Consider the following 15,610-nt stretch of genomic DNA (forward strand, 5'->3'; position numbering starts at 1 on the left):
TGAACTGATCCGTTTGAGATGTGAAATGGGGAGTCTGGGTGTTTGGACCCTGAGGCTTAGCCCCTTACACCACCCCCTCTGCAATCCGGGGTACGTCTACACTCCATTTCAGGTGTGACTGTAGTGCAGTGGTCGTACCCGTGCTGGCTTTAATCTAGCCAACATGGGTAAGGAGCAGTGAAGACAGCAGCGCGGACCCTGGTGCATGCTTGTAATCTGAATCTGTACCCTGTGTCCCCCAGGCTGCCATGTCTTCACCGCTATTGTTACCCACGCTAGCTCAATTAAAGCCAGCACAGGTATGCATACCCAGAGCTCTCTGTCCCACCTTCCCTCGCGGTGCAGACATTGCCCGAGAGTCTCTGTGCTTGGATATATACATAGACTTGCTGCTGATGGATTCTTTTCATCACCGTGTGAGGGGCAGAGGATTACGTCTCCCACTCCTGAGCACACCAAGTGTTAATGAGCCTTTTCGGTATTATCCCTATGAATGGGCCCTTTGCCAGCCATGCATCTCATCCCACTTCTCAGCAAAGCTTTAATAGCAGAGTCAGAGCTGTAGTGAGGTCTGGCACTGCTAAAGCGCCTTCCTTTTACACAGCACAGTGCAGAACCTTGGCTAGATAACTATTTTTTGAACACTTGGCTGCTTAAAATTAAGCAGATGCTTAAATGCTTTATTGAAGTGAGGCCTTAAGGTAACATTTCCAGAAGCACCTAAGTCCTGTTTTCAGAAATGACTTGGGGACTTTTCAGGCCTTCTCCGTGCACCCTACACAGCGAGTTACTGCGCAGCAAGCCGGGCTGAGACACGCCGACCCTCGCACTTGCCCTGTGGGAGGGCTTCATGTGGGCAATGAAAGCCTTGAAATGCAGCATGCTGTACTTCTGCTAAGCTACACTCTGGGGCATTCCCTGTGTGCTAGCAGCATCCACAGGATGAGTTAGTGGCAGCAAGCAGGTGCACTGCAGAGCCACACCCTGGCTTGTCATGCGGTAACTCACCGTGCAGGCAAGCCCTAACCAAAGGAAAGGAGCCCCATTTGTTGCTTCCCTTTGCAGGTCTCTGTAAGATCTTGCTGATTTGCAAGGCTGCATTTGCGTGTGTGAGTTCATGTGTGTGGCAAGCTGATCAGTTCTCTTTCTCCTTGCAGAAAAACCAGTGCCTTTCTCGTCACTTGCAGAGGGACCGAAGCTAAGCGGAGAGCAGACTGCCACGTCGTGCTGGCCCCCCGTGCTGCCATACCAAGTGTCCTCTAGGGATGTGATCAAAACCTCCCCGCAAGCTGAGCCACATGTGTTTCAGTATAACCTGCCAGGTGAGCACAGGCTTGCGTTCTCCTTCAGGGGTCTGCACCAACCTGGCTACGGGGAGCCAGGTTGGTGCAGCCACTGGGGGTGCATGGCCTAAAAGATCCAATGATTCTTGTCTCAGTTACCTCATTTAGTAAATTCATGCAGCCGTTTTCTTCCTGATTGAGAGAGCTGCTGAAAGTTTGCCATTCAAAGGCATCATGCCAGGAGCCTAGCAACCCCATCTGATTTGCCTTGCGTGGTGCAGCCAATGCCATCTATAATACAGAGATGCAGTGTGTGGGAACTACAGATCCCAGAATGCAATGGGAGATGTGCAGGATTAATGGCCGCAGCGCCAAAAAGGCTACAGTTACAACCAGTCAACCTGCAGAATCTCTGTACCTGGTCTCTGTCCCTGTTAGGTATCCCCTGGTCTCCGTCTCTGTCTCTCTGATACAAATAACCATCAGTCCATAATAACATTTATGTTTTGTCAATAGCTCACCCAATCCCATTAAATTTGCACGAGAGCTCTCGGTCTGGGCTACAAAGATTGTCCAACATCTCCAATCCTCCCCCTCTCATCTCTTCCACCAAACACCCATCTGTTCTGGAGCGGCCCATCAGCTCCATTTCCCAGGTAAGATGCCATCCCGGTGCCGCGGTACTCTCACGTATGTGAGGAAAGAGACACCTCTATTGGCAAAGAGCAGGCTTGGCAGAATTAGATTATTGTTTTATAACTTTGATAGATAATATCAATGTTTATTTTTAAGCATTGTTTTCAGTTTTTGTCGATTTAAATGTTCACAGTTGCAGCTAATTATGTAGGGATCAGAAAATTATTTAATGACAGCAGACATTGAGATTCAAAAAGTTAAAACTTTATGACTGTTAAAACACAAATTGTTAGCATCACCGGTCAATAGATACAAAGTAAATATCCTTAAATCAACCTCTAGTAAGTTCTCAAGCAGCCTTTTTCTTCCTTTGCCGATCTGTGAATTGGTCTGCTTAGCAATGGAAATATTTTGTCTTCCGTTTGTGTGTGCGGTGAAATCAACGTTTACCAAATAAAAATCCTTCCAAGGGTTGTTGAGAGTAGCTTCCTGCCAGATTCCTGGGCAGAGGGCGTGGTAGTCATTCAGTGGAGGTCTTTTTCCCTGAGCTTCCTCTCCTTGGTGACTGTCCCGTCCAGGAAGTGTCTTAGCAGAGCATCCCACACCGTCAGTGACCTTTTTCCCTTTTGTTTTAGGGGGTGCCCATTCAGCTCCATACTCCGTACAGCTCTGAGCATGCAAAAGTTCCCGTTGGCTCCATCACCATGGGCCTGCCATTGACTATGGATCCTAAGAAACTGGGTAAGCTGTTGACACACTGTTTGTGTGCCTCTGACCCTTGGTTCACTCCTGGCCTTTTTGTTGAAGGGTCAGAGCTGTCCCTGTTGAGCTGCTGTTAGCCTTGAATTGAGCACGCACACACGCGCGCACACACACAACAGGCCTTGTTCAGGGCTGGGCTGTTCCCAGTGAGCTGAATGACACGAAGGGAGGGTGCAGAGCTTTGCAAGTTCACTGGGTTCATCCAGCCAGCAGTGACCATGAAATTCCTGTCTGATGGCCTATAGGAAATGGCGCGGTGGTCTCCTCTCGCATCCTAGTGCGCAGTTGTCTACAAAATCTGCCAACACACTTGGCTTCCTCGCTGGCGATCTCAGAAGAGGCTTGAATGAACCCTCTCTCAATGGTTTCTCCGGGCTCAAGGCGGAGACATATTGATGGGGCACTCACAAGGTGGGAGCATACCTTGTCACTGCCTGTTCTCTACTGGCTCTGGGTATAGAGGGTTCTGGTCCAGTTTTGCCAACCTGGCATCACTCAGCAGCAGGGATATCTGTAATTCTCGAGACGCTGTGCTTGCGAGCTGCATTGAGAAGTTGTGGAGATGCTATTCCACTTTTCCAAGGGGGGAGAGAGCTGCTTTTGGGGATCATCATAGCTCTCAAGTTCCTGCGGGTCTGGTGCCAGGATCAGGGCCCATAAGGAGACACCAGCATTTCCATGCGTGCATTTCAAGAAGATGTTCAACCCCAACAAGCAGTTACCGTTGGAAAGGGACCTATGGTACTGCCTTGCCCCCCTCACGTCAGTGTTCCGTTCCAGTGCAATGCATAGCCATCAAGACTGTGATCGGATAAATGCTTACTTTTTAATGGCAACCACCATTGTCCAGCATGAGAAACCTGTAAAGAGCCTGAATAAATAACCAAATTAGATTAAAAATAGATGGGTTAAGAATTAATTGATGATGAGGAATAACAAGGCCCCAAAGTGAGGAGCACTGGTGAGGTGGGCGGGGTCTGGCACAGGCATTCACGAGGTTTGATATATTTTGATCAATCAAGAGAAAAGTGAAATCAGCCATGCTGGAGTTAGCTAGGAGGGTGTGTAACACAAGAGGAGAGAGCCTGCTTGGTGTGAGATGAGTCAGTGCTAGCTATGCACCAAGGGAGAGGAAATGAACAGCTCAGATATATCCCGGGGAACGGCTGTGTACAAAGACCACCTTCAAGAAAGGGATCAACAAACGACTCACAAACACCTAGTGCCAGGCTGCTGGGGAAAGGCCAACAGAATCTCCCTGTGTGTGCGTGCGTGCAGCTGTATGTCTTAGAGAGAGAGATGCCAACCTAGGGGTGGAGGAATGCGACTCTGCTTGGTCCTGGGGGAATTGCACATGGGGTAGTCGCTGCCATATTGGCCCCCACCGCTAGAGGAGGATCTATAGTAAAAGAGCAAACACAAAGGGGAACAAAACCACTAAAAGGATTAACCAAGCATAAGAGGAGAGGCGGAGGGAGCTAAATTCCTACAGTCTAGGAAAATAGAAGACTCAGTCAGGGACGTGATCCCGGACTAAAAATACCTTCCACCTAACAGTGTGATTGATGGAAGGAAACGTATTGACATTCGCCACAGCTGGTGGGATAAACAGTAAATGGCCTGAAGCGAGAGAGGAAAATGTTCATTTTGCAGATTTGGAAACATCTCGTAAGAGTCAGAGCAAGAGGTTGAAGTCCTGAGGGAGGAGGCCTGGGCCCAGCCCTGCAGAGAGTGGAGAAGGCATGTGCTAAGCCAGCAGAGAGAGTTCTCCGTGGGCACATCCAGCCTGCCCAGTGCTAGAGGCTATTCCCAACCCTCTTCCTCTTGAGCGGATTCCGCAGTCCGCTTGTCACTGTCCAGGGTTGTTTCCTGGCTGCTCTGAACTGTGAGATGGGTTATTGTCCCTCAGCTCTTAAGAACATCGGGCTGACCATAGCAGATCAGACAATTAGTCCATCAGCTCCAGCCTCCCATCTATGGCAGGGGTCAACGGGAAGGCAGCTGCGCTTTCAGTCCCCATAGTTCCAATTGCCCAGTGCTATGCAAAGGGTGGGAAATTTCTGGGCAATCCTCTGAAGTCCTGCAGCTGGGATCTGAGTACTCTTCTGAGTTTGCACAGCTACAATTATCAATGGATTTAAAAACCCAGTCCTGGCATTAAATCCAGCCACGGTCTGTGTGTTTGACTCTGGTCCTGCTGCAAGGCTGGGGGTACAGCTTCGTGCAGGAGTGGATTTCAGGATCCCCTGCTGTCTTGCCTGCCAGGAGACCTTGAACGATGCCCTTGCGGAGGGGATAAGAGCAATTTGAGTTTTCCTTTATCATCCGTAGTTGTGTAATCTGCTACTCAGAAGCAGCAGCAGCTGCACGGGGACCTAGGGTTATTTAAGACCTGTCTCTTTCAGCAACTGTGAATATCGAGCTAGACAAAATTAAAGACTAAGCAAAATAATAATAATAAAAAAAAAAGGGCAAGAGAGCAATTCAGGACAAGAGCTGTCTGGTTTTGACCGGTGCAAACATTGTCATGTATGATTAATGTTTTCTAGTGCCTTTTCCTGGAGTAAAGCAGGAACAACTTTCTCCTAGAAGCCAGGCCAACCAGCCTGAAAGTCTGGTAATACAGACGTCCCAAGAGAGCTCCATCCTGAGGGGTAAGCACATAGCAGGGCAGCTGTGATGATCAGTGGAAACCAGGTACCTCTCGGGGAGGCGGCTCAGGAAGTGGAAGGGGATCAACCTAGGCCAAGCTTGTCAAAAGTGACTAGTGGTTTTGGTTACCCTTTAGCTTCTGCTTCCCAACCAGAGACAGAGGACAGATGAGCCAGTCTTCAAAGTGCTTGAGACTGGGCACCTGAAATCACTATTCCCTTGTAAAAATCTGAGCCCCAAACTTCTATCCAAGGGATTTGTCCCCATTCGTTTGGAAGGGCAGTCTGCTCATGAAGAAAGCGAAGCAGCTGCTAATCAAATGGCACCGATTACATTCTGAACTCCAGAATCACGAGTGCCTGTTGGGGGGACAGAGAGAGAGCGTTTCATTTTTAAATCCAAGCTCCTTTCTGCAGTGCAAAAAAAAAAAAAGGCACAAAACTCTGTTTTAACTGTACGTTCTTGTCTCTCATAAACACCCGATTAATTCTACCAAATTAAGGAAGTTTGATGGGTTGGCTCAGGACCAAAGTAGATAAAATAGGAACCAACTCAAGGCAGCCCCCGAGCTAAATGTCTTTAGAACTTGGTTTGTTTAGGAGTCGGGGCTGTTTGTGACTTTTTTTCATGTGTCTCTGCCCTCGTGTTTGGAGCTGGGGAGGAAAGATTCAGACTAGCCCCAGAGCGCTACTTCCACCAATAGCTCCAAGCTGAGCAGAGCCAGGCACCACCAGGGAGCCTCCCACAAAAGGTGATTCTCTCAAGAATTTTGAATTAGCACCCAAACCTTTTCGGCTCCCCCATTTTTTTCCCCCCATCACCGTGTTTGTGAGACTATCGGGCCTGATCCTGAACTCAACGGGGCGCAGTGATTCTTAGGATCTAGCCTGCTGGACGTGCATCTTCTATACAACGTACTGGCCTGTATCAAGATATGCTGGCCTACATCAAGACATGCCAGCTGTTTTAACCCCTGACACCAGGGATTGCCGAAGGATATGCTACAGTGAGGGTCCCAGGGTCCCACCCCCGCTGTTGTGCTGAAGGCTCGGGGGCTGTGTGCCGAATGCCAGCAGGGATTTTGTTCAGCTCTCCAGCGTTTCGGGTGAGCAGTCCCCTCTCGGCAACCTAATCCCGCTTGCTTTGTTGTAACTTGCAGGGGCGTCACTGGGCTCAGCCCCAGGCGGGAGCATCAGCAAGGGGCTCCCCAGTGCCAGGCCTCCGTCGGAATCGCCCATCACCTATCGGGGATCCATCACGCACGTAGGTTTCTTCTCTTAACAGCTTGGGGGGGATCTCAGCTGGTTTGTAATGTGGGCTGGGAAGGTATGGTTGCTGTCAGAGCAGACCCTCTCCTGGCGTGTATAGAAATGATTACAATTTGTTGTTACTTGGAGTGGACTCTGAGCCCAGGGGACATCAAAGCACCCCCTCCTGGCAGACCCATCAGGAGGAATTTCAGAGGACTAAGCAAAGAGGGTGTAAACTCCTGAATAGCCCCGGGGCAGACCAGCAAATCCTGCTCTGACCTATCACCTCTGCAGAGCTGAGTTCAGATGCTGGTGGGGCGAGAAAGGAGAGTCGGAGTGGGTTGGTGCCGCCACCGCCTCCTAGCAGAGCATCTGCACACAGCCCCACCCAGTTTGTCTCCCCACCTGCATAGGAGAGGTGGGGGCTTCGGGGTGCAAGGGCTGCAAGGCAGGACTGAGGAGCAATCTGGAGGAAGATTATGCTGCAGATCAGGTTCGTTCCGTTCTCCAAGACTGGTGAAAAGCAGAAGTACCCAGACTTCACCAGTGGTGAAAGGGGCATTGCATTCGAAACTCCCTTCCCCCATGCCAGTTGTTCTCAGGAACCCAGGCGAGGGCGGGGGTTAGCTGGGGTTCTAATCTTGCTGGCACTCTGTGTAGCAGGCGAAGGAAATGGAAGAGAACAGTAGGCTGGAGAGGGGGAGACCAAGCCAGCTAAAGGGAATGGGGTGATGAAGTTGAGGGATCAGTGCAGTAAGTCTCCTTCCACTGCTGTAGCAGGGTGTTCTCTAGGCCCTGCCCAAAGGGCTGTCCTGAGCGCACTCTGCCTTTTAATCATTTATCATTCATCTTCAGAAGAGCAGCTGCCAAGTGGGGGATAGTTCTGCGGTGTGAGTTATTGCTCAGCACTGTGTGGAAAGCCTAAAAACCATCTGTTTCCCTTGGGGATTTTTATCTGGCCATCATTCAGCTCTTTAAAGCCACTTATAAGCGCTGAGATTTTTTTCCTGTTGTCTGGGTGGCTTCAAAAAGGGAAGATACACTTCCCTGCCCCTGGAAGAGCTATGGGGGGTGGGAGGGACAGCGCTGGCTAGTAGGCTTATGCAAGAGATGTCAGTTCCAGGGCAGGATTTGATCAGACGCTGTTTCACAGCCAGCTAGTTAATTGACATCGAATTCCTGTATTCATCTTAGAAACAAAGTAGCAGCAGGAAGTGAGGCTGCCCCTTTGGTTTGATTCAATGGTGAAGTAGCTCTCGGAGCAGCTGTAACGTGCTAGGCCTGTTTGCAGTGTGTCTGGCGGCTGGGCCCGGCAGGCCAAAGGGCTCTGACATCTCCTCTGAGCAGTGCCCAGGATGCCCCACGGCGCGGCATCCTGCAGAGTCCCCTGACAGGGAAGCGCAGCGCCCCCGGTTCCTGTAGCAGCTCCCAGCGCTGTGGCTGATCCCTGATCTCAGATTACTCACTCAGGAGATGGATTTTGAATAGGGTGCACTCTGCTCCCAAGCCGTCTGTCATCGCTCGCTTTCAAACCCCCTGCAAACACGTCCGCTGCGGGAAGGAACCTTACCTGGCACTGGGAAAGCCAGTGCTGAGCATTTCTGTGAGCCTGTGTCAGAGCAAACAATCAGGGCATTGAAACCTGCACATTGACACGTCCCGTCCCGTCTCTGCAGCCAGCAGCTCTGTGACTGCTGCCCTGACTGCTTACAAAGAGCAGAGACCCATTGAACAGAGGGGTTGAGGGTGGGGAGGGGATGGGACATTCTGTCCTGACGGATTGGAGCAACCTCCAAACACCATCACTCTGAAGTGCTGACATTTAGAATCAGGTTCCTTATTCACCCCTTACAGCAGTACAGACATCGTGTAGCATTCAGCGTGGCCTATTCGTACAGTGTGACTAACGGTATTTGGATTTTAGCTTTGAACAGCAGGATGCAAGTTGATTCTGGTTTCTCACCCCAGTGCATGGATCGCTAGGCTGCAAGGGCACACGCGGTGAGGGATTGTTACCATGCTAACTCTGTCCCGCGTGCTCCAGGAGAGAGCAGGGACTAGGATGGCAGCTTGGTAAATCGGGAAAGAGGCCAGCGTGGAAACAGAACTTGTCCCCACATACACACGTCATATAGATAAAGCCATACGCGCCCTAGTGTGGACTCAGTTATACCACTATAAAGAGGCTTTAGATCAGTGTGGCTAGTCCCATACGCGCAGGGGAATAAGTCGTACCAATATAAGGCACCTTTATACTGATATAACTGCACCCCAGTAAATAATTTACAAGCGCCCCTTCAGGCTGAAATTTGTTCCAATGAAACGTTCATCAAATAATTCCAGGTAACTAAACGAGGCCAAAATCTCAATCCGTTGACAGATAATTCCCAGACAGAAAAAAAGGATAAATTCTCTGCAGCTAGATCCCTGGCTCCAGCCATGGCCGCACTTGTATAGAGCATTTTCCCCCTTGTGCAGAGAGCCAGCGCAAGTCCTGGGCACCTGAGCCCTGTAAATGGGACGTGAAGATCGCTGGTGTCAGCTCTCTGCCCCGGGGTGAATTTCACCTCCACAGTTGGAGGAGCAGAGGGAGGGAGCTTCCCTGTATTCCTAATTTACATTTCACCCTTATGGCTGTTGGATTGTTTCTTGCATCTCGCTCCGGCTTGGATCATGAAACAAGATTGGTCAGTTTCCCTCCTGCACCAACTCTTGTGAGCAGCTTGCAAACCCAGAACAACCTTGAATGACGAAAGGGGTGGAAGGAGGATATTCAAGGCTTCCTTGGGGATTTGGACACCTGCGTTCCATTATTTCTGCTGGGAGTTGGGTGTCCAAATGCCTTTCCAAATCTCAGGCCTAGGCTGTCTTGAAGAAAGTGATGGAGGAGGAGGAGTTTGCATAAGCAGCTGTTCCCCTCTTTCTATTTAAAAGCAAAGCGATAAGCCTGGCTCTTTGCGCTGCTCCACCAGTAACCCCCGTTCGAGTCTGTAAAGCTGGTGTGATGGAATGACGAATGGCCCTGCATTTTGGGCCCAGACTGCTTGACTCCGTGCCCTTTTGAAGGTCAATGGTTCTGTGATCAGCTGTGCCCCGTGATACTAGTCTGAGAAAATAGTTTACAGTGACAGTAGTCCCACGGGAAAGAAAAATACTTAAGTCGTGTTGGCCATGACTAAGACGTCCCAAGGGAAGGCAGAGCTGTAATAGTGCCTGTCTCTTCAATCCAGGGGATGGAAAGAAACCAGATAGTCTACTTTGAAAAGCGCAGCACGGACGGAGCAAGCAGCGTGGGTTGGTGTTTCCATTCCTGCTTTGCCCAATGGTGGAGGTGCCAGAGCTGCTCTGTAATTGTATCTAGTGAAAGCCAGGCTGGCTCCGTCTCTTTACACCCTTTGGATGCAAGGCCTGTCCTCTGCGCATGGCGCTCGCCCCTGTCTCTTCCCAGCAACCTCACACAAATCCCGTACCTTTTACCGCTCAGCGTTCGTGTCCTCATCAATAATTAAGCTGCAGATTTCTCGCTATTGGCCCTGACAGGAAGCAGAGTTCAGCTGTGCTCTGCCTCCCTTTTGGAACAGAATGTACCTGTGTGAGAGAGCTTTCTTGCTTAATTGCTTGTGGCACTGTTAAATATGGATCTTGGTGGCTTTCCAAGGGCACCCCAGCTGAAGTGCTGTACAAAGGAACCATTACCAGACTGATCGGAGAAGATAGCCCCGGCAGAGCAGAGAAGGCGAGAGAGGATGCCTTGACCAAAGGACATGTCATCTACGAAGGGAAGAAGGGCCACGTGCTCTCCTATGACGGTAAGCTGGAGTCCTCTCTGGTTTTTGGGAAGGGCGGGGGGGCATCAGGTTCATGCACTAATGTTCGGGAGCTAGAATGTTTGGGAAAACATTACAAAGCGTGTCTTGCCGGGATCCCGTTTATATTTCCAGAGTAATTTTCTCCCTGTTCCTGATCTTTGAGGTCTTATCCGAGGGTCAGATTTTCATCTTTGATGCACACAGCAGATCTGATCTGTGGCGTGCTGCTTGATTCAGCTGGGAGAGCTGCTGGTGTCTGCAGGAGAGCCCCATGTGTACGGAGGGCAGCACATTTAGACTGTAAGCTCTCTGGGGCAGGGAGCATCTCTTCCGATGTCTGCCTAGGGCAAATCTCTCGCACGGAGGGTCATCCCCCTCCGGGACAAGGTGACAGTGTTGAAAGCCCTGTGGCCCAGTGTCACAGCATCCCAGCACCTCGTCAGGGCGCTGCACCTTGCACTGAGCTGACGTCGCCATGGGAGCATGCAGTGGCAGGGCTGTGCAGCGTTGCCAGCCCTGAAGTAAATGGGGACCCTTCCAGCTAGGTTTGCAGGTGTCAGGTCAGACCCATGGGAGTTGGGGCCTTTCCATGAAACGTGGGGCCTGTGGCAAACCCCATCACACCCCTGGCTCCCCACGTTGAGCAGAGAATGCTTTAAGGGAACTGCCAGGCAGCTGGGGCCTGGGCAAAGGGGCATCTCTTGTCATGTCACAACTCTGTCTTCAGACCCTGCTACCCCCCCGGCCACCCTGGCTTTGGCCACTGGAGTCCTGCCTAGAGGTTAGAGCACATGGCTGGGAGTCGGGACTCTGGTTCCATCCTCTGCTTTGATACTGACCTGCCAGGGCATCTCAGGTAACTCACACAGGGCCAAAGGGCAGGCAGGGGAGAGCAGGTGTGTGGAGTCTCTAGCTCCGCCCCAACGCAGGAAGCAGCTGTAGTTTGGCTGATTGCCATCTGGATGAGTCAGGCAGAGACAGGCCAGAGAGGCAACGAGGTGCTGGCTCCTGCCCAGCGCTGGGAGGACGCACCTGGGGAACAGGTGTCATTGGGAGGGCCCAGCGAACACACATCCCACCACGCAGCTGAAAGATTCACTGTAGTGTAAGGTCTCCCAGTTGGGTGCTAAACAACGCCCCCTTCCAATGGAGGGCTCCCCTGTAGCAGCCTTCACTAGGCCCTTAACAACACGGAGCCTCAGTTTCCCCCCTGTATAGTGGGGATAACGCCCATTTCCCAGGGTGCCGTGAGCCTGGCGTAGTTAAGGATAACGTTCATGTAGTGCTTGGAGCTCCTCAGCTGGGATCCCTTAGTATTCTCACCTGTTCCAGGTGCAGGAGAATGGCAGCCTCTCGCCCCCAGGCTGTGCTTAGCACCGGTGGCTCGGTAGCTGCTGCTTAACCCTGTCATTGCCAAGCTGCAGCACGTCTGGGCCTTGCACTGAGGCTCAGCTCAGCATGGCAATGCGACACAGCTGTGCTGATGCCAGGGATGTTTGGCGATGGTTTTTATGGCTAGGCGGCAGGGCGGCCCCTTTGTGATCCTCATACCGTGCGTAAGAAGCCACAGGCCTCCTCGTCAACCCACAGAAACCTTGCTGTAAATGGCAGTCGGAATCGCTGGTGTTGAGTCAGCGTGTTCAGTGAGCCCCAACTGAACGCAACGTGGAGGTCAAGTGGGGCCCCGTGCACAGTGGCACTTGGAAGGGAACGAGATTCGCTCCGTGTCCCCCCGTCCATCCCTCTCGGAATGGATGGAGCTGTATTCCCCTTCTCCCAGTGCTTCCATCTTGTCCACTCTCCCCGGTTGCTTCCTTTGACTCCAAGTGCTCCATCTCTTGCACCGTGGGGTTCTTTATTTCATAGAAGCACACAGGCGCCTCCCCAGAGACAGCTGCGATGGGCCCGTTCCTTGGTGGCCCCCTCCTCCTCGTTGTTGTTAAACTCAGCCCCCACCCGCGGTCAGCCAGCGACGTGGCTCACACAGGAGCTGCTGTCTCAGTGGGACCCGCTTGTGTCGAACAGACAGAGGAAGCGTTGCTGCTCCTGGGGCCTGCTGGCGGTGGGTGACTCCTATGGGGCGCTGCACGTGTTTGCTCTCGAGAGCACGCCAGTGGAAGGGGAGCCCCAGCCCCCTTTAGAGCGTGGAGGACACAGACACAATGTTGCGTCTCAGCGCGTCTCCAAGCTCCGTTCTCATCTCCAGCTTGCTAGTATCGCTGCCAATGTCCCCTTTGTGTTACCGGGGCACTGCCAAGGGAGGTAGCCCTGGCGGTTCAGTTTGGTGCCGTCGGTAAACTACGGCAGGGCAGCTCCCAAGCTGGCATCAGTGTCCAGGCCAAGAAGCATGTCTGAAAGGAGCCGTCCGCGCTCGTGGTGGGAGTCCAGCCAGTTGTTCGACTAATCTCCGGGGTGTTACATCAACACAGGCATGGAGGCTCTTCCCCTCCCTTAAAATATAAGATTGTCTTGACAGTGTGACGAAAAGGAACATTTCCAACCCGCACCCGTGTGACAGGATGTGCCAACCCCATGCTGGCGAAGCAAGGGTTAAAGAACAGTTTGGGGCCCAAGAGGCCACACCCCTTCACCTCTGCTGGGCACGCTCCCTCCGTTCTAAAGGGAGCCACTCAGCTCAGTCTGGGCTGGCCCAGGAGAGCACTCGTGGGCAGCAGCCTCCTGCCAGGAAGCCACCAGGTTCGCGCCTCCTAGCTGCACCGCGGGAAGCCAGTCGTCCCTGGGAACCGAAGGGGACGACTCGCTGTTGCCGGCCGAGGAACTGCTGGAGACGGAGCAGAAGGGACACAAGAGGGACCCCACGTCCAACCCTGGAGACGAGGCCATAGGGGCTGGGATGAGGGTAGGCAGCAACCCAGGGAACATGCATGGGGGTGGTATTGGGACCTGAGCCCTGTGCCAGGGTACCTTGTTTTCAAGGGCCCTGGGTTGGAACTTGGTGGAGTAGGGTGGGCCCAGCTTCTCCTCCCCTCCCCTCTGCTCCCCACGCTCACTGCTCGGCGACACTGCCTCAGATACCACCGCTAGGTAAAGCGGCCCCTTGGTCTCTCACCAGTGGACAACGTTCTCCTGGGCTTTGAACTCTTGCCAGTAGGCATTCCGTGCCGGAGTTTCGCCATTGGGGCATCCAGCCAACCCCCGACAACCCTGCATAGGTCACAGCACTTCTTTAAGTGCAGAGGTGCTCTCTGTGTTAACTCAGTAACCAGCTGTTACTTCCTTCCCCACGCCTGCTCACCGGAGGGCAGGGCTGGGCCTAAAATCAGCTGGCAGTTTGCTCAGAAGCTCAGTTTGCTTCCATGAGTAGTGAGCAGAGGTTTGTTTCCAGTGAGGCTTACGAGTGACTCCTCCATACCAGCCTTTCATTGCGCACTGCTCTTCCCTATGCTTCTGGGGCTGGGCAGGTGCAGCCCAGCAGCTGCCTTGAGAGACGCCCTGGCCCCATTGAGTCTGGAAGCAGAGGATGCCGCTTCACAGCGACTGTCACCCTTGGCCTCTTGGAGTCCAGGAGGCTCGGTAACCCAGCCCGATGCGAAGCCGCAGCATTTTGGTGCCTGGCCAGAACACGCACGAGGAGCATGAGTGACTGTCTGACAGAGCTGCATCACTTCTGCTCTGAGTGCAAGGCAGAGATGACTAAGGACCAGATCCTAATCTCGGATGTACCCGCCCGCCTCGCCGTCTATCTTTCAGATCTGCTGCTGTGTCACACCCCCACAGCTCACATCCCTCTCCAGAGAGCAACGGCCTTCAGTGTTCGTCTCTCTCTTGCCACCGCGGCCTGCCTGACAACAAAACGAAGCCGAGAGGTGGGGTGGGGGTGGCGCTTTGGCTGCTAGTGGGAAGAGCTAGTGTGGAGCACTTGCCACGTTCTCGGGCTGAGGAAGGAGCCACCACAGAGAATGTGCCTGGGGTTGGCTCATTCTCTCTCACTCATCACCGCCATGGGGAGACGCTGCCACTCTCTCCTGCCCCCAGGTGAGGGTTCCTTGATGTGGGCTGCTGGCGGTGCTTGTCGGGAGGGATGAGGGGGTTGTTCCAGGGTGGTGTCTGAGTGGGTCTCTCTTTCTCGCTCTGTGTTGGAAGCAGGAGCAGGAGGGGCGAGTCTGAAAAGACAAGCTGCAGGCTTGGCCCACAAGCTGTTACTCAGTTCCATTCCAGAACTGGTCGCTCAGTTTTCTGGGGCACACTTTGGGGTGTGGCGGCGTGTCCGCTGACGGCACAGGGCTCTCCGGTCAGTCAAGCTGTTGGAGGTCAAGAGCACAGGCTCGGGATGGGCCAGCTTGGGGTCAGCACCCCTCCACACACCCCCAGTAGGGCCAGCTTTTCTGCCGGGGTCAGCACTCAGCAGCTCCCACTCTGATGCTGATAGCCAGATTTCCAGGCACTCTGCACGCAACGTACAGATCCGTGTGGCTCAGAGAGCAAAAACAGAGCCTGCCCCACTGGGATTGAATTCCCATACCTCCCAGAGCTCCCTCGGCTTCTCCGCTAACAGGCGTGGAGCCCTGGGCAAGCAGCAAAAGGGTTAAAATCCTCCCATGATGGACAGCTCATGAATTTAGGCGTGGAGCCACCCCTGTGGACCCAATCTTGTGCTGCAGTGACCTTCCCGTGCTGGGTGTGAGGAGCATTTTCTGCAGCGCCCACCGGGCACCACATGCAAAGCAAATCTCCATTCCTCTCCCTTTGGATTGTTAACTTTGCCCCAGCTGGGCTCGGTGTCGCCCCAGGGACAGTTGGCAGAATCGCTACCAGAAAACCACGCCGGAAGTGTTTCCAAGCTGTCATCGCAATGAGCAACTGGATTTCTTTAGCCAGCACTCCAGATCAAACAGTTGATCTTAGAAATCATGCCGCAGTGGGGAGAAAAACCAGAGCTCCTCTCCCAGGCCAAATTCTGCTTTAAAGAATAAATAACCCCAATCCTTGCATTAGCTGCCTGAGCTGTTAATCAGACACTGGGGGATTACCAAATGGAGAGAATGAACTGCAAAGAATGGATGTGAACCAAATTCCATATGGCTCACACTGCACGTGGGCCTCCCACCGAACCCCCGGGCTGCTGGGCCTGCTTGTGCATGGACTTCACATGACACTACGTGTATAATGATAATGACTATATTTCTTACCCCTCGGAGCATTCATTCAAACGCCTAACCCATACAGGCAGCATGTTCTAGTGGCTGGGGCCCTGAAC

The 15,610-nt window shown here is 52.8% G+C and overlaps 1 protein-coding gene across 40 annotated transcripts in view; it reads left to right on the forward strand.

Annotated features, from left to right (window-relative positions):
* Positions 1 to 15,610, forward strand: part of NCOR2 (nuclear receptor corepressor 2) — a 395,046-nt gene that overhangs the window by 340,966 nt on the left and 38,470 nt on the right. For 39 of the 40 annotated variants that reach the window (XM_065568677.1, XM_065568676.1, XM_065568680.1 and 36 more), the window contains 6 exons: positions 1,158 to 1,322; positions 1,800 to 1,939; positions 2,555 to 2,660; positions 5,231 to 5,335; positions 6,493 to 6,596; positions 10,242 to 10,392. In XM_065568677.1, coding sequence (XP_065424749.1) covers positions 1,158 to 1,322; positions 1,800 to 1,939; positions 2,555 to 2,660; positions 5,231 to 5,335; positions 6,493 to 6,596; positions 10,242 to 10,392 — 771 coding nt within the window. The remainder of the gene's footprint in view (positions 1 to 1,157; positions 1,323 to 1,799; positions 1,940 to 2,554; positions 2,661 to 5,230; positions 5,336 to 6,492; positions 6,597 to 10,241; positions 10,393 to 15,610) is intronic. The other variant, XM_065568682.1, reaches the window with a different exon arrangement.

Source organism: Chrysemys picta, chromosome 15, assembly GCF_011386835.1.
Source record: "Chrysemys picta bellii isolate R12L10 chromosome 15, ASM1138683v2, whole genome shotgun sequence".
Taxonomy (NCBI): Eukaryota; Metazoa; Chordata; order Testudines; family Emydidae; genus Chrysemys; species Chrysemys picta.